The following is an 18,104-nucleotide window of genomic DNA, read 5'->3' on the forward strand; positions in this document are numbered from 1 at the left end:
AACCTAGAGCTGTCCTACGAACAGCTAAGCTAATATGCAGCTGAGTAAGCTAAGACCTTTCTTAGTTTCAGCTTTCCAAGGGAAGCAGCTCCTTCAGATGTCACATCTTGATTTTGCATCTGAGCTTAGCAAATAACTGGGCCTGATGTGACCCACCAGTGTGGAAAATGGGTGTTCTTCAGAGGATTATGGCCTCTCTTGTCTGTGTCCTGGCTCTCTCATTTCATCCCTACGTCCTCTCCGTCGCTCCCCTGTCTCACTGTGGCATCTCATTTTGGCATCTGTGTCCACACCAGTGAGATGGAGCAGGTTGACCTGAGGCAGGACTCTACGGGTCAGCAGCAAAAGAAGAACGAGGCGGTAGCTCTGACTTTTATTATGTTTCGAAAAATCTTCTCTAGAGTAATCTAATTGCTATTAGAGAGAAAAATAAAAGGAGACAATACTCAAGAAACACCAGCTGTGTCTCAGTCCTGGAAGGAACCACCCCAGCATTTGCACGGTTATCCACACCTTCAATCAAGAAAGGTTTCCCCCTTATGGCTGTCTCAGTCTCGATCCAGCCACGGTAGCTGTAAACAGACATTAAGATCTCATGGTTTGGCTTTTCTGCACAATCTTCTCCCCAGCTGACGATGCCGACCTGAAACCACTTCATGGTGTTCCAGTAGCTGCAAACCAGAGGTCCCCCGCTGTCCACCTACGGCATAAGGAGGATGTTATAGCAGGATCAAACCTCAGGTCTCTCTTATTAGCAGCTGCATCCCATGGGCTGATTGGGAAAAGCAAATTCTATCCCGAGTTCATAAGGATTTGGGGGAACAGGGAAATTTTGGGACTCAAAATTTCACAGCTGAGCCCTGAGATGGCTGCAGAATAAATAGATACAGAAGGTAAGAGAAGGAGGTCAGTCACAAGCTCTGGCTCAGTGCAATGCCCTGTCCTTCTCAGCCTTTTCCGCGTGCTCCCGTGGCCCCAGAAGGATACCTGAATCCTGTCACCAAGACACAATAGCTGAGAGTGAAAAGGGACATTTGCTGTGACTGCTCATTCAGTCCTTGACTTCTCTGCTAAACTGGTGCGTGTAGGTGCTAGGTACCTGCCACTGTTAATTTTGGGGTCTAGCATCCAGAAATTGGACAAGAGATGCACGCTAAGCCTGACAAATCTTTCTTGCGACCACACTAATTTCACTGAAAGCTTGCCTGGGAAACTGCAAGAGCAACCATCAGTCACCCAGTGTGTGCAAGCCTTTAAATGCACTTTGCAGCCACCCTGCAAAGAGGAATGTCCTTCTGTTGGCTGCTGTAGCTTGAACACCAAGAGCACATCTAGTTGCCCGCATGACCTCTGTGTACAATCTCTGAAAACAACCCGAGGGAGAAGAGATACCAGTACAAAATCCACCCAGCCAGGTACAACACTTTTTGACAGTCATGTACCTCTTAAGTGCTGTGCAGCCCCTGCTCTAAATAAGACAGTTTCCTTCCACAGTGGGTTTGAATCTTTTTTCTACCCTATCTCCAATAGTTCATGTGGCAAATAAATCCAATACAAACCCATTTCCCAAGACAGACAGCTTTCTTGGGAAATGTTGTCCTTCCCTCTTTGTGCACTACCTTGAGAAATGTCTCTGTCATTAATATATGAGTCCCCTTCCACCAGCAGCTACCCTGAGCTAACACACATTAATTACTGAGTAAGGAAGTGGCCGTAGTCCCCTGTGCAACGCATCGGCACCCGCTAAAGTTTGTGGCAGAATTCCTACTTATTTCATTAGACGGAGGGTCTAGACCCATAATATGTTTATATTTTTGGTTTTTTTCTATTTTTCTTTTTGGTTCAACATGCATATGGGAGGGAAAAAAGAAGATAAATACAGAGCAAGTGTTGCTTCAGCATTCACAGAATCATTTAGGTTGGAAAAGACCTAAAGTCCAACTGTAAATTCAATACAGTTTGCATTGAAATGGTGTTACTGTAGCTACGTGTCTGCATCTCAGCCAGTGCTGCTGGTCCCTCTTCAGACTCAGGATCTAAAGACATTTCCCAACCCTGTTTCAGCCAAAAACTTGCGCGAATCGCACAAGTGACCTTGCAGTGACCTTGGATCCATGCGTTATCAGTGTCCTTGGCAATGGCATCCTGCTTGAATGAACGGACATCTCCTAGGCTGTGCGCACAATTAAATTACTGGGAATTTTACCGCTAATCCCCTCGCGGCAGGAACAGGCCAAACGTATTATTCTGGTAGCGAAAGGAAGGCGCTTCGAGCCTCCTACACAAAGATAATAAATGAAGTCAAGAGAGTGGGAGCCGTTCGCAAGCCAGTGACGCAGCAACGGCTGACGATCCCTCATTGGCGATATGTCGGGATGTGTCGTGCCGGCTTTTCCCGATACAGGAGGTTTTTAGTGCTGGCAGAGCCCCTGCACACTATCGGGGCAGATCGGTTTCAGAGTGTCTAATTTGGAGGCTGTTCACACTTGCAAAGGACCTTTCTCCCAGGGTGCTTAAATACCAGTTAATTCCTGATACCTTGTGACTATCCTTGGGGGGAAAAGTCTTATCGTATTTCATAGCTGAGAAAACCACAGCAGAAAAGAGATGCGATTTGCACGAGGCAACGGCAGAGCCAGGAATCCCTATTCAAACTACAGATCATGCGGTTTTCCTTTCAAATCAGATCTGCTTTTCCCTGTTTGCCTCTTTAACCATGTTCGTTTTGTTCTCTGCCCGGTCGGTGAGGAAAGGGAGAGCTGTCTGCAGGGCTCGGGGGACTGTCAGCTGCGGAAAGCCATTTAAAACCTGGGCAGAGAGGGAGTCAGGCAACGCTGTGAAAAGCCAGGCAGCAGCTGCAAATCCATTCCTCTAATCCACATGCCCTGAGACCCAAATTCCGCTTCAGATCCCTTTCCACGCAGGCTGAGCTGGTCTGCTTCGTGGATGCAAAAGGAGGTAACATGCAGCTAAGGTGCCACTTCTCTTAACTCCAAGATACTTAACTTGATGATTTTATCACAAAGTCACTAAATCATCCTCTCCAGGTGATAATCTCATTCACAAAATTATAGCAGTAGCCCAGATGAATCAGTAGCCTGGTTTTTACAGGGCTAAAGATAGGGAAATAAACTCGGTTCTTGGACACTTCTGAATATCCCTGTATCCACCTTAAGCTCTCAAAAACGTTGGCCCCAAGTTTTCCATCCTCATGTAGGAGACGGTGTGGGAGGAGCGAGTTCTGAGCACTGGTACAATTATCTCAGCTCTGTGATGTTTCCAGTAGCACTAATTTAATGAATGCTCAGGTTAACGACTCTGAAGATCGAAGAACTTATTAAATGCTGCTTTCAGCTTTCAGCCTCCTGTATCTTGGTGTTGAAATACTTCTGGTCGGCGACACACACCAGATACCTGCTCCTGCTCTTCGGTCTCAGTGCCAAGTTTCTGGGCAATGAAAAAAACCTTAAAAATAGCATCTTTGCTTCTGTTGCATGTTTCTTGTCAACAGGAGGATGAGCGAAAAGCAACCACACCAAATGAGATCTGGTGCTGAACTCATGCCTTCCACAACTGCATGTTAATCCTCCCATTAGGAGAGGTGAGAGCAATGATATATTCACTGGTAAATGGTTCTGGCTTGTATAAAAACTGTCACCGACTAACAAGGCGCTTTGTTCACTGAAGCTGATCAGAAGTTTCATCCTTTTCACGATGGCCAAAGCCTTTCTGTGAACATCAGGAGCCTTTCTGCTGACTTTAGTGGCCTTTGGATCGAGAGTGTAATCTTCTTCCTTTCCTATTTGTATTCATGTCTGCAACATGGTAATTGATCAGAACAAACACGTTCAGCCACATAAATCTTCTTAGGTGGGAGAAGGTCTGGGGGAGGGAGAACAACCCATCTGATACTCATTAGGTGGATACACAATCCTTGCAAGTCATTGCTGGTTTCATTTTCTTGTTGGTAAGCTCTGTGTAAATTGGAGAGAATCAGCATGTGAATAACAACATTTGCCGTTAGAGCTGTCTTGGCTGCAGGAAGTAAAGGCTTTTGCAAATAGATGATTTCTACAGTTATTTCACCGTGAACAAGCTGTCTTTGGAGAAAGGTGGAAGGAAGGAGGCTACGGCCATTTTTAGCATGCAGGTATCGAAAATGAACCAGGCAACACAGGGCATCTGCACTCCTTTCATGGGATCCCTTTGAGATCTCCGAGAGCTACTCTGTCCCTCCATCTCCTTGCTGGAAAATGGGAGAACAGGACCGTTCTGCTCCATCCACAGCAGGGTCCATTAGGAACTGCGGTAGCACAGACTTAAAGACATTTATAATGCATCTGGCCAAAGACCCGTGTGGCCCAGACTCCTGTCTCTGACAGTCATCTGTAGCAAGAGCTCAGGGAAGGAGAATGAGAAACAGGGCAAGTATTTACAGAGTTGTATTTACATCACAGTGGTTAATAGCCTTAGAGAGATCTTCATCCAGGAAGTTATCTAATTGCTTTTTGAATCCATTTATCCCTTAGGATAAATACCCACAACATCCTGGTCAGTGACTTCCATAGTTTAATTATCCATTGGATGAAAAAACGCTTCCTTCTCTTTGTTTTAAATCTGTTGCCTGATACGGCCATCTGACACCCCCTCCTTCATGTGTTTTGAACAGTAGCGACAAGAGGACAGCTCTTGACTGTCCTCTCCTTGCTGCTCATGACTTTGGAAATCTGTGTCATATCCCCATCACACATCTCTTTTACAAGCCTCAGAGTCCTGCTCTGTTATTCCCCTTTCTGCCAGAAGCCATTCCGTGACCCTCTTCACCCTTCCTACTCTACTCTTCTCCTTTTCTAAAACTACTGCTCCTTTCTCAGGTGGGGTGGATGGGAATTGCACACAGGACACAAGATGTATGCTCCCAAGATTAGTGCCCTGGCATAACATGCCTTTTCTTCGCTACCTATTCCTTTGCTAATAATTCATAACTCTCTCATTGCCTTTTTGACCTCCACAGAACCTCGTGCTGATGTTTTTGAAGGACTATCCACAGTTACTCCAAGATCTTCTTACATGGTAATAGCTAATTTAGAGCCTATTATTGCAAGCATACAGCTGGAGCTGCTTCTCCCTATATTCATTACTTTGCCCTTATCAACAGTGAACTGCATTTGCTGTTTTAACCTTCAGTCACTCAGAATAATGAGACCCTGCTGCACCTCTGCACCGTCAGTTTTAAATTCGACCACTCTGAACGATGCTGTGGCATCAGCCAACTTGGTCATCTCAGCATTCGCCCCCCTTGAAGATCACGGTTCCTTGCACAGATGCCAACACAACTCCCCTCGTGAGCCCATCATATCCTTCCTCCACGTTGCCTCCCTTTCAAACCAAAGCCCTTCTACTTCATGACAGTTTAGTTTCTTCACGCGCCTTTGGTGAGAAATCTCATTAAAAGAGTTTTGGAAATCTCAGCGTGTTATATCAGCTGGATCACCCTCTGCCACATGCTTGTTGACTCCTTCAAAGAATTTAAATCTGCCTGTGAGTCATGACTTTCCCTTAAAGCCGTGTTGACTCACTGTAATTGAATGAGAAGCGGCTCCTCTGAATCATCACACCCATTCCCCCACTCCCAGGGCAAGCACAAAGTAGGTTTTTGTGTTCAGCTGGATCCCAAGATGTTCTGCTCCCCACAGCTTCACTCACCAGGCACACAAAGTAATTCTGGATCCCCTTGCTGCAAACCAGCTTCAGTTTGAGGGACCAAAAACTGCAACCCAGAGGAAGAAAGCGGAAGAGACACGTGAGACCATCAACATCCCAGGTCCTTGCAATAGGAAGGAATGGTTTTGACAGATGAGAGAATTAAGCCACCTCAGCCTGAATGTGTTCACTTGTCTGCCCATGTCAAAGAACGATCAAATGATGAAAGCCCTATAAAACCATGGGATGCAGGAAAAGTGTTCTGGTTCTTATGAGCTGCACATCAAAGCACCCTTCAGAAGCAAATTTAAGAGACTGCAAATGCAGAAACACCTTTCTACTGCTTTGTTCTGGGGCTTCCCAGGATACCTTCCTACTTAAACCAACTGGTCCCTTAGGGAAAAAACCCACCTCGTCATGTTAGCAACAGTTCGGTGATGGAGAATCCACCACAAGGACGGAGAGTGGATCACTCTCTTCAATATTAAGGCAAGATACAATAATAAAGTAATTTTGTATAGTTAGTAATAACTTTGAACTGAAATGTGGTCAGCTTTGACTCCTGGCCCCCAGGAGACCTTTGTCTGATAGGCAGAAGGGCCTATAACCTCAGACCTCACGCAGATACTCTCCATCCCTACCGACTGCAATCAGACCATCATCCATCCACCTCCGATCAGATATTTTGAACAGCCTGAAGGACTAACCAGGCTTCCCTGGTTTGTGACCTTTTTCCTTGCATCTGTGATAATTTACCTATATGGACCCAATTTTAACTTGCAGACTTTTTCTTTAAAAAATTCTATTTCACAAGTCTTCCTTTGCAGTTTTGGAGCCACATTAGCACCAGTAAAAGGATGCAAGAGCTTGTAAAAGGATGCAAGAGCTTTTGTCACTTCTGCAGGCGTTTAGCACTCTTATACACAGACGAAGTGAGGGTGTGAGGGGTGAGTTCAGCTCTGGACTGATCACCCCTCCTTGCTGGTTCCAGCACAAGTGTCAAGCTCCTGAAATATCTAAAATAGCTCTGGAGACTTAAATGTAGGCAATGTCCTGCCTTGGAGCCATGTGTTCCCCTGTGAGCTAGACACCTTGGACTTGCTTTTAGTTAATAGGATGCAATAAGCACTCGTACAGGGATTTATCTCATTTTAAAATAGATGGTTAAAACAGTCCCAATGAACCACATGTCAGAAGTGCTTTTTTTCTCCCTATTGATGGAAAGATGATTAGGTAGGTGCAGATGGCTATAGGAAAGACATTTGTATCTGGCCAGATAAATCCCACCCTGCGTTGTACAACAACTACTGCTATCACTATAGCTATGAGGGGTGAGAGCCCTGAGCATCCCAGACGCTGTAAAGGGCATTTGCCCCTTCTAAACTGCTGACAGTATATGCGGCAGGGCATATTGCAGGTGAAGGAAAGAGGTCTTTCTCTGCCTTTTTCACAGAACTAAAGAAATTGAAACCCAGAGCCCTAGATGCATCCTAGCATCATTTCAGACATTTATCAGAGATGGCCAAGATCACCTCCTGCTACAGTCGGTGGAAGGGGGTAGATACCTTCAGCCCATGACTCAGATCAGCCCCACACCGGGGGACGGTGCAGGGAACGGTGCAGCTGAGCTGGAAGCATCCCGCTGCTTGTTTGTGACCACACAATGATCCCTTCCCGTGAAAGTCAGGCCAGGGACTCGGCCCCCCTTCCTCTGCTGCTGACCTGAACTGTACGTGAACTGTGACTTCCAGCTGAACACACTCCGTCCTAATCACCACAACGCAGAGCTACCCCCACAGACCTCTTTTGCAGAAACTCTCTGAAATATAATTGGGCCATTTACTGAATTTTGTCTGGATAGGCAAGACACTGAAGAGGCATTTGCTTTGTGAGTCTCTTATACTCTGATTATTGTTCAAGTTACCATTGCATCAGAGCCTAACAAAAGATGCTTAAGAAAGCAAGGAATTAGACATCAATCGTGGTTCATGGGGTCATGGAAGAAATGTAGCACACAAAAAAATAACACATAGGCCATCTCTAGTGTCTGTTCTTTAGCACTTGTACGCCATGAACATCCATTAATGCTAATGCTTATGACTAAATAGAACTATAAGTCAATTACAGATCCTGTTAGTGTTAATTCACAGTCAATCTATATATTTGTCTGCGGAACCGCTAGGGAATTGGTATACAATAGATTTTTCTTTTTAAGTGAATGGATTTTTTTTAAAGTACAAATACTCGGGAGCTCTGCTATTCAATCTCCTTGAGTTATTATAGGAATATGGTCAGTGATCCACAAATTAGTCTTGTCTGGTACTAGTATGATGGCAGCTGGTGAAACATCTGAGCTTTTCTATTCCTGTCCTGTTGCCACATGGGGGTATTAAGGTGGTGGTCAGTAGAACAAAACTTCTACATGATGCCTTGGTAAAGACTTCTGTGTGGCTCTAGTTACTCATATAAAACAGCTTGCTGCAATGGGGAAAATCTAGCACACAAATGGCACACAATGCAAAGACCTAGGATGGTAATCCTTTGGATTCAGATCAGGATCATGTAGACTTACAACCTTGGTCTAGATGCTACTTTCCCAACTTAGCCTGGCTTTGGACATGAACAAATGTATCCTGATTCTCAGCAAAGCTTAGAAAAGGTTAACATAAAGCTTTTATCTACTTCATATCCATACAGATCTTGCATCTCTGCAATGCATGGCTTTCAGGTTTACTGCAACCACATCTACACCAGCAAACTCAGCGTCTCCAGGGCTTGTTCCCTGACCAGGGGTCTCTGCCTTGCCTGTGCTGCTGCTCCTACCTGACCTCTAAACTGGGGTGCCAGCATCCAAAGTGATCCTGCCCCATCCCTGGAAACATTCAAGGTCAGGTTGGACGGGGCTCTGAGCAACCTGATCTAGTTGAAGATGCCCCTGCTCGTTGCAGGGGCGTTGGACTAGATGACCTTTGAAGGTCCCTTCCAACCCAAACCATTCTATGATTCTATTGTGGGAGGCTCCTGAGCCATGCAAAAGCTTTGAGTTGTGTCCAGGAGACAGCTGGTTGGCACAGGCGAAAACCATGCCCAGGGCTGCTCTACCTCCTTGACAGCGCTGACTTTGTAAAGGATTTAGGTATTTTGAAATCTGGCCTCATTTTCATTTGACACAACCCCCGTAATATCTATAGGTAAGCGTAGCTCGATAGGCTGCACTGTCTACAGTATGCCTCACTATCTGCCCAGGGCAGATGAAATGGGTGTCCAGAGGTCCATGCTGCAGAGCCAGTACCAGGTTCGGACCTGGCCTCCCAGTTTATTACCAGGCAGCCTACTACAGGCAAGCCACCAGATTTCTGAACCAGCCTAGCAAGGCCACAACTTGCCCTACCTGACTTCAATCAGCACCTCCCAGAAAATCACCCATCAGCAAAATGCTTCCCCTGCAGCAAATTAACAAATTCTGACGAAAAGCCATGTCACCTGTTTCTCTCCTGAAGAGCTCCCCTAGCCTAGGGTATGGTTCTGTTTTGCTCTCATTATTTCAGTTTGCAAGACATTTCTGCCTGGTCAAGCTTCCACTAAAAGTGGGCAGTTGCTGGGTTATGAGCATTACCACACATGCAATCGTCGTGTACTTCCACTGCTTGGAAAGCTCACATTTCTAATTCATTTTTCAGATGACTCTAACATTATTGTAGATCAAAATAGCACCCTCATCAGCTTTTTGAATACAGGAGATTCATTTTGCTGGGTACAAGTGCTCTTGCTGTTTCACCAGCATAATTCAGTCGCAGAACTTAAGGCTGGGCTGGGAAGTGCATTCTTTAATCATGTTAATGTTATCCTGTGGCAGTTTTCTTTTTAAAATTTTTGATTGAATTTAATGGAGGTGAAAGTCACTAGATGAATGGTTTCAGAGACAGATGCTCTCTAGCTAATCAAAAAATGGTTTTGCAAAGCAAACTTCCCCTCCGCCGCCCAGCTACGGGCCCAGCTCGCAATGGCTTTGCAGTCCACGGTCCCTGTACCCACTGTCTTTGCCTAAAGGGCAGGGGATCTCTCCTGTCCTGGGTGTTGTTTTAGTTCCCTCAGTGAATTATTTCTGTGGGATGGAGCTGTGCATACGTGTGACTGCCCTCTGTCCCCCTGCAAAAACATGCACATGTCTAAGAAAACCCTTGCCCAGTGGAGGATGGAGAGCTTAGTCCTGAAGCAGAGGCTGCAGGAGAGCCCAGTCCTTACCCGGCTCTCAGAGGAGGGGTTGGAGGTTGATGCTGTGCAGATGATACCAAGTTGGTGGGAGCATTGATCTACTGGAGGGTAGGAAGGCTCTGCAGAGGGATCTGGACAGGCTGGATCGATGGGCCGAGGCCAATTGTATGAGGTTCAACAAGGCCAAGTGCCGGGTCCTGCACTTGGGTCACAACAACCCCAGGCAACGCTACAGGCTTGGGGACGAGTGGCTGGAAAGCTGCCCCGCAGAAAAGGACCTGGGGGTGTTGGTCGACAGCCGTATGAGCCAGCAGTGTGCCCAGGTGGCCAAGAAGGCCAACGCCATCCTGGCCTGTATCAGAAAGAGTGTGGCCAGCAGGAGCAGGGAGGTGATCATGCCCCTGTACTCGGCGCTGGTGAGGCCGCACCTCGAATGCTGTGTTCAGTTTTGGGCCCCTCACTACAAGAAGGACCTTGAGGTGCTGGAGCATGTCCAGAGAAGGGCGACGGAGCTGATGAGGGGTCTGGAGCACAAGTCTGATGAGGAGCGGCTGAGGGAGCTGGGGTTGTTCAGTCTGGAGAAGAGGAGGCTGAGGGGAGACCTTATCGCTCTCTACCATCACCTGAAAGGGGGTTGTGGTGAGGTGGGTGTTGATCTCTTCTCCCAAGTGACTAGCGAGAGGACAAGAGGAAATGGCCTCAAGTTGTGCCAGGTGAGGTTCAGACTGGATATTAGGAACAATTTCTTTACTGAGAGAGTGGTGAAGCACTGGAATAAGCTGCCCAGGGAGGTGGTGGAGTCACCATCCCTGGAGGTGTCCAGGGAATGTGTGGACGTGGCATTGTGGGACATGGTTTAGTGGGTATGGTGGTGTTTGTTGATGGTTGGACTTGATCTTACAGGTCTTTTCCAACCGCAGTGATTCTGTGATTCTGTGTGATACTGTGAAAAGGTGTTTTTTGGCTTTCAGTCTTTGACCTCAGGACAGTGATCCTGCGGATGGAGTATGTTCTGAAGGCTCAAATTCTGAGTGAGGTTTCCCCATATCCAGGTGTTTGTGTCAGCTCTCCCCGCTTAGCAGTCCCTGTTATCAAATACTGCTTAAACTCTATTATTTAGCTTCAAAAGCCCATCATCCTACATCACTAACTCATTGCAATAAGATGCGACTAGTTCTGGCAGTCACAGACCCACCTGCCATGTTATCAAAGGACATTTGTATCAGAGCCAAGACTTCACTGAGAAAGGTTTCTAATATTCAAGTTAAACATACCTGGACTCAATTTCCCACCCAATTCTTCTGCTTTGACACCCCTGGACAAACTTCCGTGTCTGTATTCAGTGTTTAACCTGGCAATAGAGCAGCACTGCCCAGCCCAGGGGCTGAGGGGACCCCAGGCAGGAGGAGACACAGCCCATGCTGTGCTGAGCCCTCTCTGCAGGGACAGGAGACCTCTCCTCCCATTCCTCCTACCTGCACAGCTTGGCCACAGCAGACACTGGGTTTTTTGATTGCTATGAGATAAAAGTCCTCTGCCCAGAGCCATCCAAAACTGTCTCCCATCCAAGGGGACTTGTTGGGAACCACCCTTTTCCCTTGCCCTCCTTCCAGCTCACAGTTTCCCTTGCAGAGCTCCTGTTTATCTCCCTGCAGGGAGGGAATCAGGGCAGGGGAGAGAGTGTGAGGAGAGGCCCGTCTGCTCAACAAGGTGTTTCATTCCCAGCACCACCATTGCTTTCCGACCCCAAGAGTCCTGCACCGCCACTGCCCGGGTCAAAATGCCTTTTCAGGCAGTTCCTTGGCCCCTGGGCATCCTGCCCTGGCCTCCTGCAGAGAAGAGTTAGCAACCCCAGGAAGCCGTGGGAAGGATCGATGTTCATTCCCAAAGCAAAGGAGCTTCTCCTCCAATGTGTCTGTGCCCCCACAGGCAGCATGGACATCCAGGAGTCTGTTTACTTTACCTGGCAGGCGCCTCTTTGTCCTCTCTCCAGCTCAGCACACAGCACGTTCTCCACTAGCTGCGGGATCCGCTCCAAGCACCGCTCCCTGCTGATGAGCTTCATCCGCGCTTTCTGCAGCACATGGGATGTTGGCCCTGCAACCGCTAACCCACAAGTGAGAAGAGAAGGGTTAACAAACCCTGCAGAACAGCGCAGACTTGGTAAGGGTGAAACCACAGCCAGAGACTAGCCCTTGGGACTGCTCTCAGCTAAATTTGTAAAGCATCTCAGGGCAAGAGGGTCTCAGGGCACAACCATATGGTCTTGGGGTCACGGGGGCTTGCAGAGGTTGCCCAAATGTTAGCAAAGATAAATTTGTATTCTTGACTTTATGCCAGCTGAGGAGGTGGGTAGGTAGGTAGAGAGGGGGAAGGTGTTAACGGGCAAAGCTGAAATCCTGGGGAGTGGAGGTTTGCTAAATAGGATTTTAAAAAATCACTTATTTTCGTAGAGGAACTCTGGTACAGCTGGAAGACCCCCAGAGGGATGGCTTATTCTGTTGGTCTTGGTGATGACCTGAGACAAGCTGTACCGCACTGCTTGGGTTTCTCACTCACATTTCTGGGGAACCCAGTTTGGGGGACTCTTCTTGGGGTCCTGTGAGAGCCCTACAGATGAAAGTCCACTGAGCTTTCCGCAGAACAGATGATCTTGTTATCCCCATGCTTGCATGGGGGGGCTGTGAGGCTGTGCCTCACCCAGGGGACCAGCTGTATCTTTCACAAAGTGGCTCTCAGGATGGCACTACACAATGGGAATAACTCCTTTATTCTTCCCTTGAGATGGAAAACCAGAAATCGCAGCAGGCACCAGCAAGCGACAAAAAGGCTGAAAATATGCAGGGCTACTTGGAAAACCCACTCATTTCACCCACGTTTCTGTCCAAAATGAACCCAAGTCTGGAGGATAAAACTGATTTTGGGGGGATGTTGCTGCTGGGTAGGGGACCTACAGATTTTCAGGATCTCACTCCTTCCATATTTCACTGAGCCAGTTCCTTTGGGAAGGTGGGACTCAAAGGTAAGATCTAAAAGATAGAAAGTTATCAGGTCCCTTTCCCAGCTAACACGGGGCCACTCCATGGAAGTGCCCACAGATTAAAAGGCTTTAATAGAGGCATCTCCAAGGAGGTGGCTCCACTTGAGGTCTAATTGACTGCAGTTGAAGAGGAGTCAGACTAGTGCCACCTGAGGTGCCAGTTGAGAGATGTCCACCTACAAAATGCTGACCGAGACGAGAAATGACCCATTTTCCCCCACCGAGGAACAATGCCTCGTACTTTTTGGTATGGCCCATATCACACCATCGCACATCCCTCTCACCAAACTCAGCTTCTGCTGTTTTTCTTTTGAAACATCTCCCAGACAGAAGGGGTGTGTGCCAGGGCTGAATGCACTGACCTCTCGCAGGGTGCAATTTGGAGAGCGAAAGCACTGTCAACTGAGCCCACACAGCAGCATGAGACTGATCTCCGGAGCCACGCCATGCATTTTTGCAAAGACACTAGCTGAAGAGAAATCTTGCCAAGCTGCAGCAGCCCCCTGCTTTTCTGTTTCTAAGAGCACGTTACCTTGGTGAAATGGGAGACTTTCACAACTATAACATAGTGTTGTGTTGCGTATGACTGTTACATGAGGCAAATGAAGGCTAAGAAGGAAAATGCAGAGGTTCAGAGAGGAGACAGTAACCCTAGGGAGCAGGATAGCAAGGATTAAATGGGACATTCACTTACTACATCCTAGGAAGGACTGCTAAAGCCCCAAGGCACCACCCTGCCCACTCCGTCCCGATTACCTCTTTCCAATAATGAAATCGCTCATTAGCCGTTTAGTGACATTTGTTCAGGATAGACTTTTTGGGTCACAATCAGTGCTGGAGCTACTTTCGTTAGGGCTTAAATGAGAGCAATTAGCAATAGCAATCTGCTGTTCTAAATGAGCGAAGAAGAGGGGTAGCCAGTACCACTGAATCAGTCTGGTTCATAGAGGCATTCAGCCAAAGACAACCCTAGACCTCCATTTCCCTTGTTCCAGACCACCTTAGACCCAGCCTAACTTGCCCACCAGGGTGGGGCTTGTCTTACTTTGGGTGCCAAAAAAAGGCAAGCAAGAGGTTGAGTTCCTGCAGAGCAAAGGTGGGGTCTAAGGTTTCAGCTTGAACATAAATGCTCAGAGTACCAGGGACTTTGCTCTGGGGGTGAGTAGGTGACTGCTCCTTGCACTGAATTGAGAACGGGTGGACGTGCAGAGGCTGCAAGGGTCTGGATGTGTCCCTACCAGGGAGGTAGGGAGTAGAAGCTAGTGTGGGTAACCCCTCCTGGGAGAGAACATCTACTTTAAATGGATAAAAACCAGCCTCCATTAGCAAATACATCTCCCAACAGCATCTCACCTGCACTGGCGGTTCCCCATCCAGCAACCCAGCAGTGTTGCCACGTATCGACGTCGTATATGAAGGGCAAGCAGATGGGGATTTTCTCATTGCTGAACTGGATGGGAGAGCTGAGCAGGATCAGAGCGATATCATTTTGCATGCTCATTCTGTCAAAGTTTTCATGGAGGATCAAGCTGTCCGGCTTATGTTCTTCCAGCGGGAGGCTGAGGTCAATTCCCCCCACTACAACAGTGAGATCTGGTGGCCTTACAAACAAAACAGAAGCGGTGTAGACATAAGCAAACATGAAAGCTTTGTGTTATAAGGGTGGTGCCTCCTCCCCCTGAGCAGGGTAGGGTCATGCTCAGCAAATTGCAGAAGCTTAGCTATAAATATCGCAGAAATCTACCCTCACTTCTAGGCAAAGCTAATTTTCAGGGGAGAAAGGTACAGAGGTAGAACATGAATGCAACCAAGTTATAAATAGCCCAGTCACTAACAAACAGATGGAGTGGGCTGGATATTCGGGATCGCTGTGCCCTGGACTGGCTGCTCCCGGTTGTGTTGCCACAGGTCATTTGTCACCGAGCAGCCCTGGCTCTTGGACCTGCTGTACTTTGGAGGGGGCTCACAGAGGGCTGGACGCTGCCCCTGGGCATTGCATAGGGTTGATTTATCCAGAAACTGCTGTTTTAAAATCAGACCCTCCATGAGGTAAAGGTGTTTGCTATACGAAAGCAAAGGTAATTTGGGGGTTAGAATAAGCTGGAATGGAAATGAAATACATCTCTTTTTACAAGGTACTGCAACATGTGTAGATGTACAGGAAATGCTTGGGGCTGTTAGAAGAGCATCACGAGCATTTATTCAAGGCTGCTTAGACCATCCTTCAAAATATTGCCCTTCTGCATCTCCTAGTTATGCAGATTTCTACACATTTCCATTGTAACACTACCTCTGATCAAAAAGGGGCCTGTTTTCCCCAAGGGAGACAATTCCTGTTTTCAGGGCTCTCTTTCTGGCTCAGTCACGTGTATGTTTCACTTGACCCCAAGGACATACATATCCTACACCCACAAGGAGGAATGTTATCAACCCATTGTGCCTGAGCTGTCCTCGCTTCCCTCGAGTACTCACACCTCTTCTGCAAAGCAATGGGCCGCAGTTAAAATCCACAATGCGCTGATCATGGTGCCTCCACAGATATGTTTCCCATTGCTCTGGATGCTCACATGCCACGGGAACTCCCCAGCCTTGGCGTATCTCCCTGCTGTGACCCTCTTGCCAGTCTCCAGAAAGGACTCGTAAGATGGCCGGAGGCCACACTCTGGGTACAAAATGAGACACATCATTGCTCACGTACAGCAGTGCCACTGCCTGTGCTACTAAACTAGAGGGGCAGGACATCAGTTAAAGCACTGGTCTGTAATTATCCATGCTACTTGATCTCTACTAAAGCCCCTGGCATCACTGTAGCCTCCCCAAACCTGCACTCTGCCAAGCAATACCCAGGCAGTTTGGGGGCTAGCAGGGCCATAGACCATAGTCAGGCTGGATAAAATCCTTGTTTAGGGAGTGTGAGTGGAAGAGTTCAGTATCAGGCTGTAATACAAGCCATACATACATGCCACCAGGTACAAGGAATAAGCCCAGGCCTATTTCATTTACCGATACGTGTATATCCTGTAGGGCTACTAGCAGTTCTGCTCTGCTGGTCATTCCTGAACATAAAAAGTTGAGAAGAAAAACCTGCATTGATGCCGCTGATCAGAGAAGTTAAGCAAAAGAGCGTAAGGAGCAGCATTTCAATCCCAGTCTTGGACCAACACTCTTCGACAACGTTCAGAGCCGTGATGCTTCTGCAGACACCTCAGGACACATTCCCCATTCCATGCTCTCACCAAAGGCAACACATCTCTCTGCCGGGGCAACCAGGATGTGACATCATCCATTTGTTTCTGTTGACATCACAGTCGGATGCTGTCCTTCCCAAGGCGATGAGGGAAAGCTCAGTGATTTCCAAGAGACTTGGGATTTGCTTTAGCTATGATAGGGATAGGGCAGCAGTGGAAATTACTGTCTGTATCCTGGACTGACTTTCACGGAGTACTGCAATAGTGGACTTCATGAGCTAGGTGCTGTAGCCCTTTTTGGATCTTGAACCATGTTCTTCTCCGCAAAGACCTTAGATGCTGGCCCTGCATCAGCTTTCATCTTCGACTCTGCGAAGTGCTGAAGCCTATCACAGAGTCACAGAATCACTATGGTTGGAAAAGACCTGTAAGATCATCAAGTCCAACCATCAACCAACACCACCATGGCCACTAAACCATGTCCCACAGTGCCTCGTCCACACGTTCCTTGAACACCTCCAGGGATGGTGACTCCACCACCTCCCTGGGCAGCTTATTCCAGTGTGTCACCACTCTCTCAGTAAAGAAATTTTTCCTAATATCCAGCCTAAACCTCCCCTGGCGCAACTTAAGGCCATTTCCTCTTGTCCTTGTCAAACTCTGAATTAATTCATTTAGACTGTGTCTGTGTTCTCAGAAGAAAGAGGCAGCTCTGTGGTAGGGTACAGTGCCAAATCAAAAGTATAGTATCAAAGATGTTGAGGCAGCCACTCCCTTCTCCCCTGTGGGCAAGGGTGGCTTATAAGACCAAATCCAGCTTAAAAACTAATCCATGAGGCTGAATCATTAGCATTTCACCTTTACTGATTATATCCCTGATACTCTTTGTACCTTCAGGGCTCAAGGCCAAAACTCCACCCTACAGTAACTCCATAATTAATTCTGTGGTGGCATAATATTTTGGTGTGGGCCAACTTTAGTATCAACGAACCCATCTATGCTGATTTCTAAACCGACACGTCATTTCCACTAGCACAGGACTTAAAAAAACTGAGCCAGGTTCAGACTTGAGCCTGGCTATATTAAGGATAGAATGGCACTTTCTCCAAAGACTTTCCAGCTTGTTTCAAAACAATAATTATAGCATGGAGTAGGAGGGGAGGGAGGGGAAAGGACACAAGGGAACCAAGTAACATTTTATGTGCACCCGAATGATTCAGCATATGAAATGTTTTGCTTTGTACATTGGAGCAAATCCCACTGAAGTCTGAATTACACAGAGGTTAAAAATGCATAGGATTCAAGTAAGATTTTATTTTCCTCTTTTCTTTGCTTTTACGTCACCTCATGCCTAGGAAATTAGACAGAAGTGCTGGTTTCCTTGACAGTGAGCTCTAGAACAATTCAGTGGCACAACACGTTAAGGACAGGCGATCGGTTACCACGGCAACTGGAAATCCCGCGTGTGATGTGGGCACATTTTGGGGCATCTCCAGAAAGAGCCTAACGTGGCAATCCTGCCAGAGGTAGCTCCTCTCAAGCTTGCCCCAGGTACAAATCTGCTAAAAGGAGAGGTTTCCTCTGACTTTTGAGACTGGAATGAACTAAGCATCAGCTGAGGAGCAAGGGAAGATGGGGAGCTAACTTCTCTGGCAGGGACTTACTGCCTGTCTTCGGACAAAGCAGGTAGGACTTCAGTAGTGGATTTACAAGCCCGAAGACTGATGATTTGATGCACATTTTCAATCGCTCCAAGCTCAGAACAAGATCTGGTCCACTGGATAGTTATAGGAGATGTTCAGGGAGCTGGTTCGGGCCTTTCTGAGCCTGAAACCTGAGCTGGTGAGCAGGAAACATCAAAACAAGATATGGAGACGCATGCCATGGAGAGCTATCCAAAAGGAAATGCTGTGGATTTGTGTCTCTGCATCCCCACCATCTGGCCCTCAAAAATGGCT

At 47.3% G+C, this 18,104-nt stretch overlaps 1 protein-coding gene across 1 annotated transcript; it reads right to left on the reverse strand.

Moving 5' to 3' along the window:
* Positions 1–397: 397 nt before the first annotated feature.
* Positions 398–16,165, reverse strand: LOC104252912 (serine protease 55). The gene is made up of 5 exons (XM_059835902.1): positions 16,043–16,165; positions 15,431–15,620; positions 14,312–14,559; positions 11,882–12,024; positions 398–700 (listed from the first exon to the last, which is right to left on the reverse strand). The coding sequence occupies exons 1-5, from the start codon at positions 16,095–16,097 to the stop codon at positions 398–400; spliced, it is 939 nt and encodes a 312-aa protein (XP_059691885.1). The 5' UTR covers positions 16,098–16,165.
* Positions 16,166–18,104: the final 1,939 nt, after the last annotated feature.

Source organism: Gavia stellata, chromosome 2 (assembly GCF_030936135.1).
Source record: "Gavia stellata isolate bGavSte3 chromosome 2, bGavSte3.hap2, whole genome shotgun sequence".
NCBI classification, from domain to species: Eukaryota; Metazoa; Chordata; class Aves; order Gaviiformes; family Gaviidae; genus Gavia; species Gavia stellata.

Coding starts and splice junctions, on each gene's coding strand:
- LOC104252912 (XM_059835902.1), bottom strand. CDS start 16,097: ATGCTGCTCCTTACGCTCTTTTGCTTAACTTCTCTGATCAGCGGCATC. Junction 14,560..15,430: donor CATTGCTTTGCAGAAGAGGT/GTGAGTACTCGA, acceptor TTTGTTTGTAAG/GCCACCAGATCTCACTGTTG. Junction 12,025..14,311: donor ATGGGGAACCGCCAGTGCAG/GTGAGATGCTGT, acceptor CTTGTGGGTTAG/CGGTTGCAGGGCCAACATCC.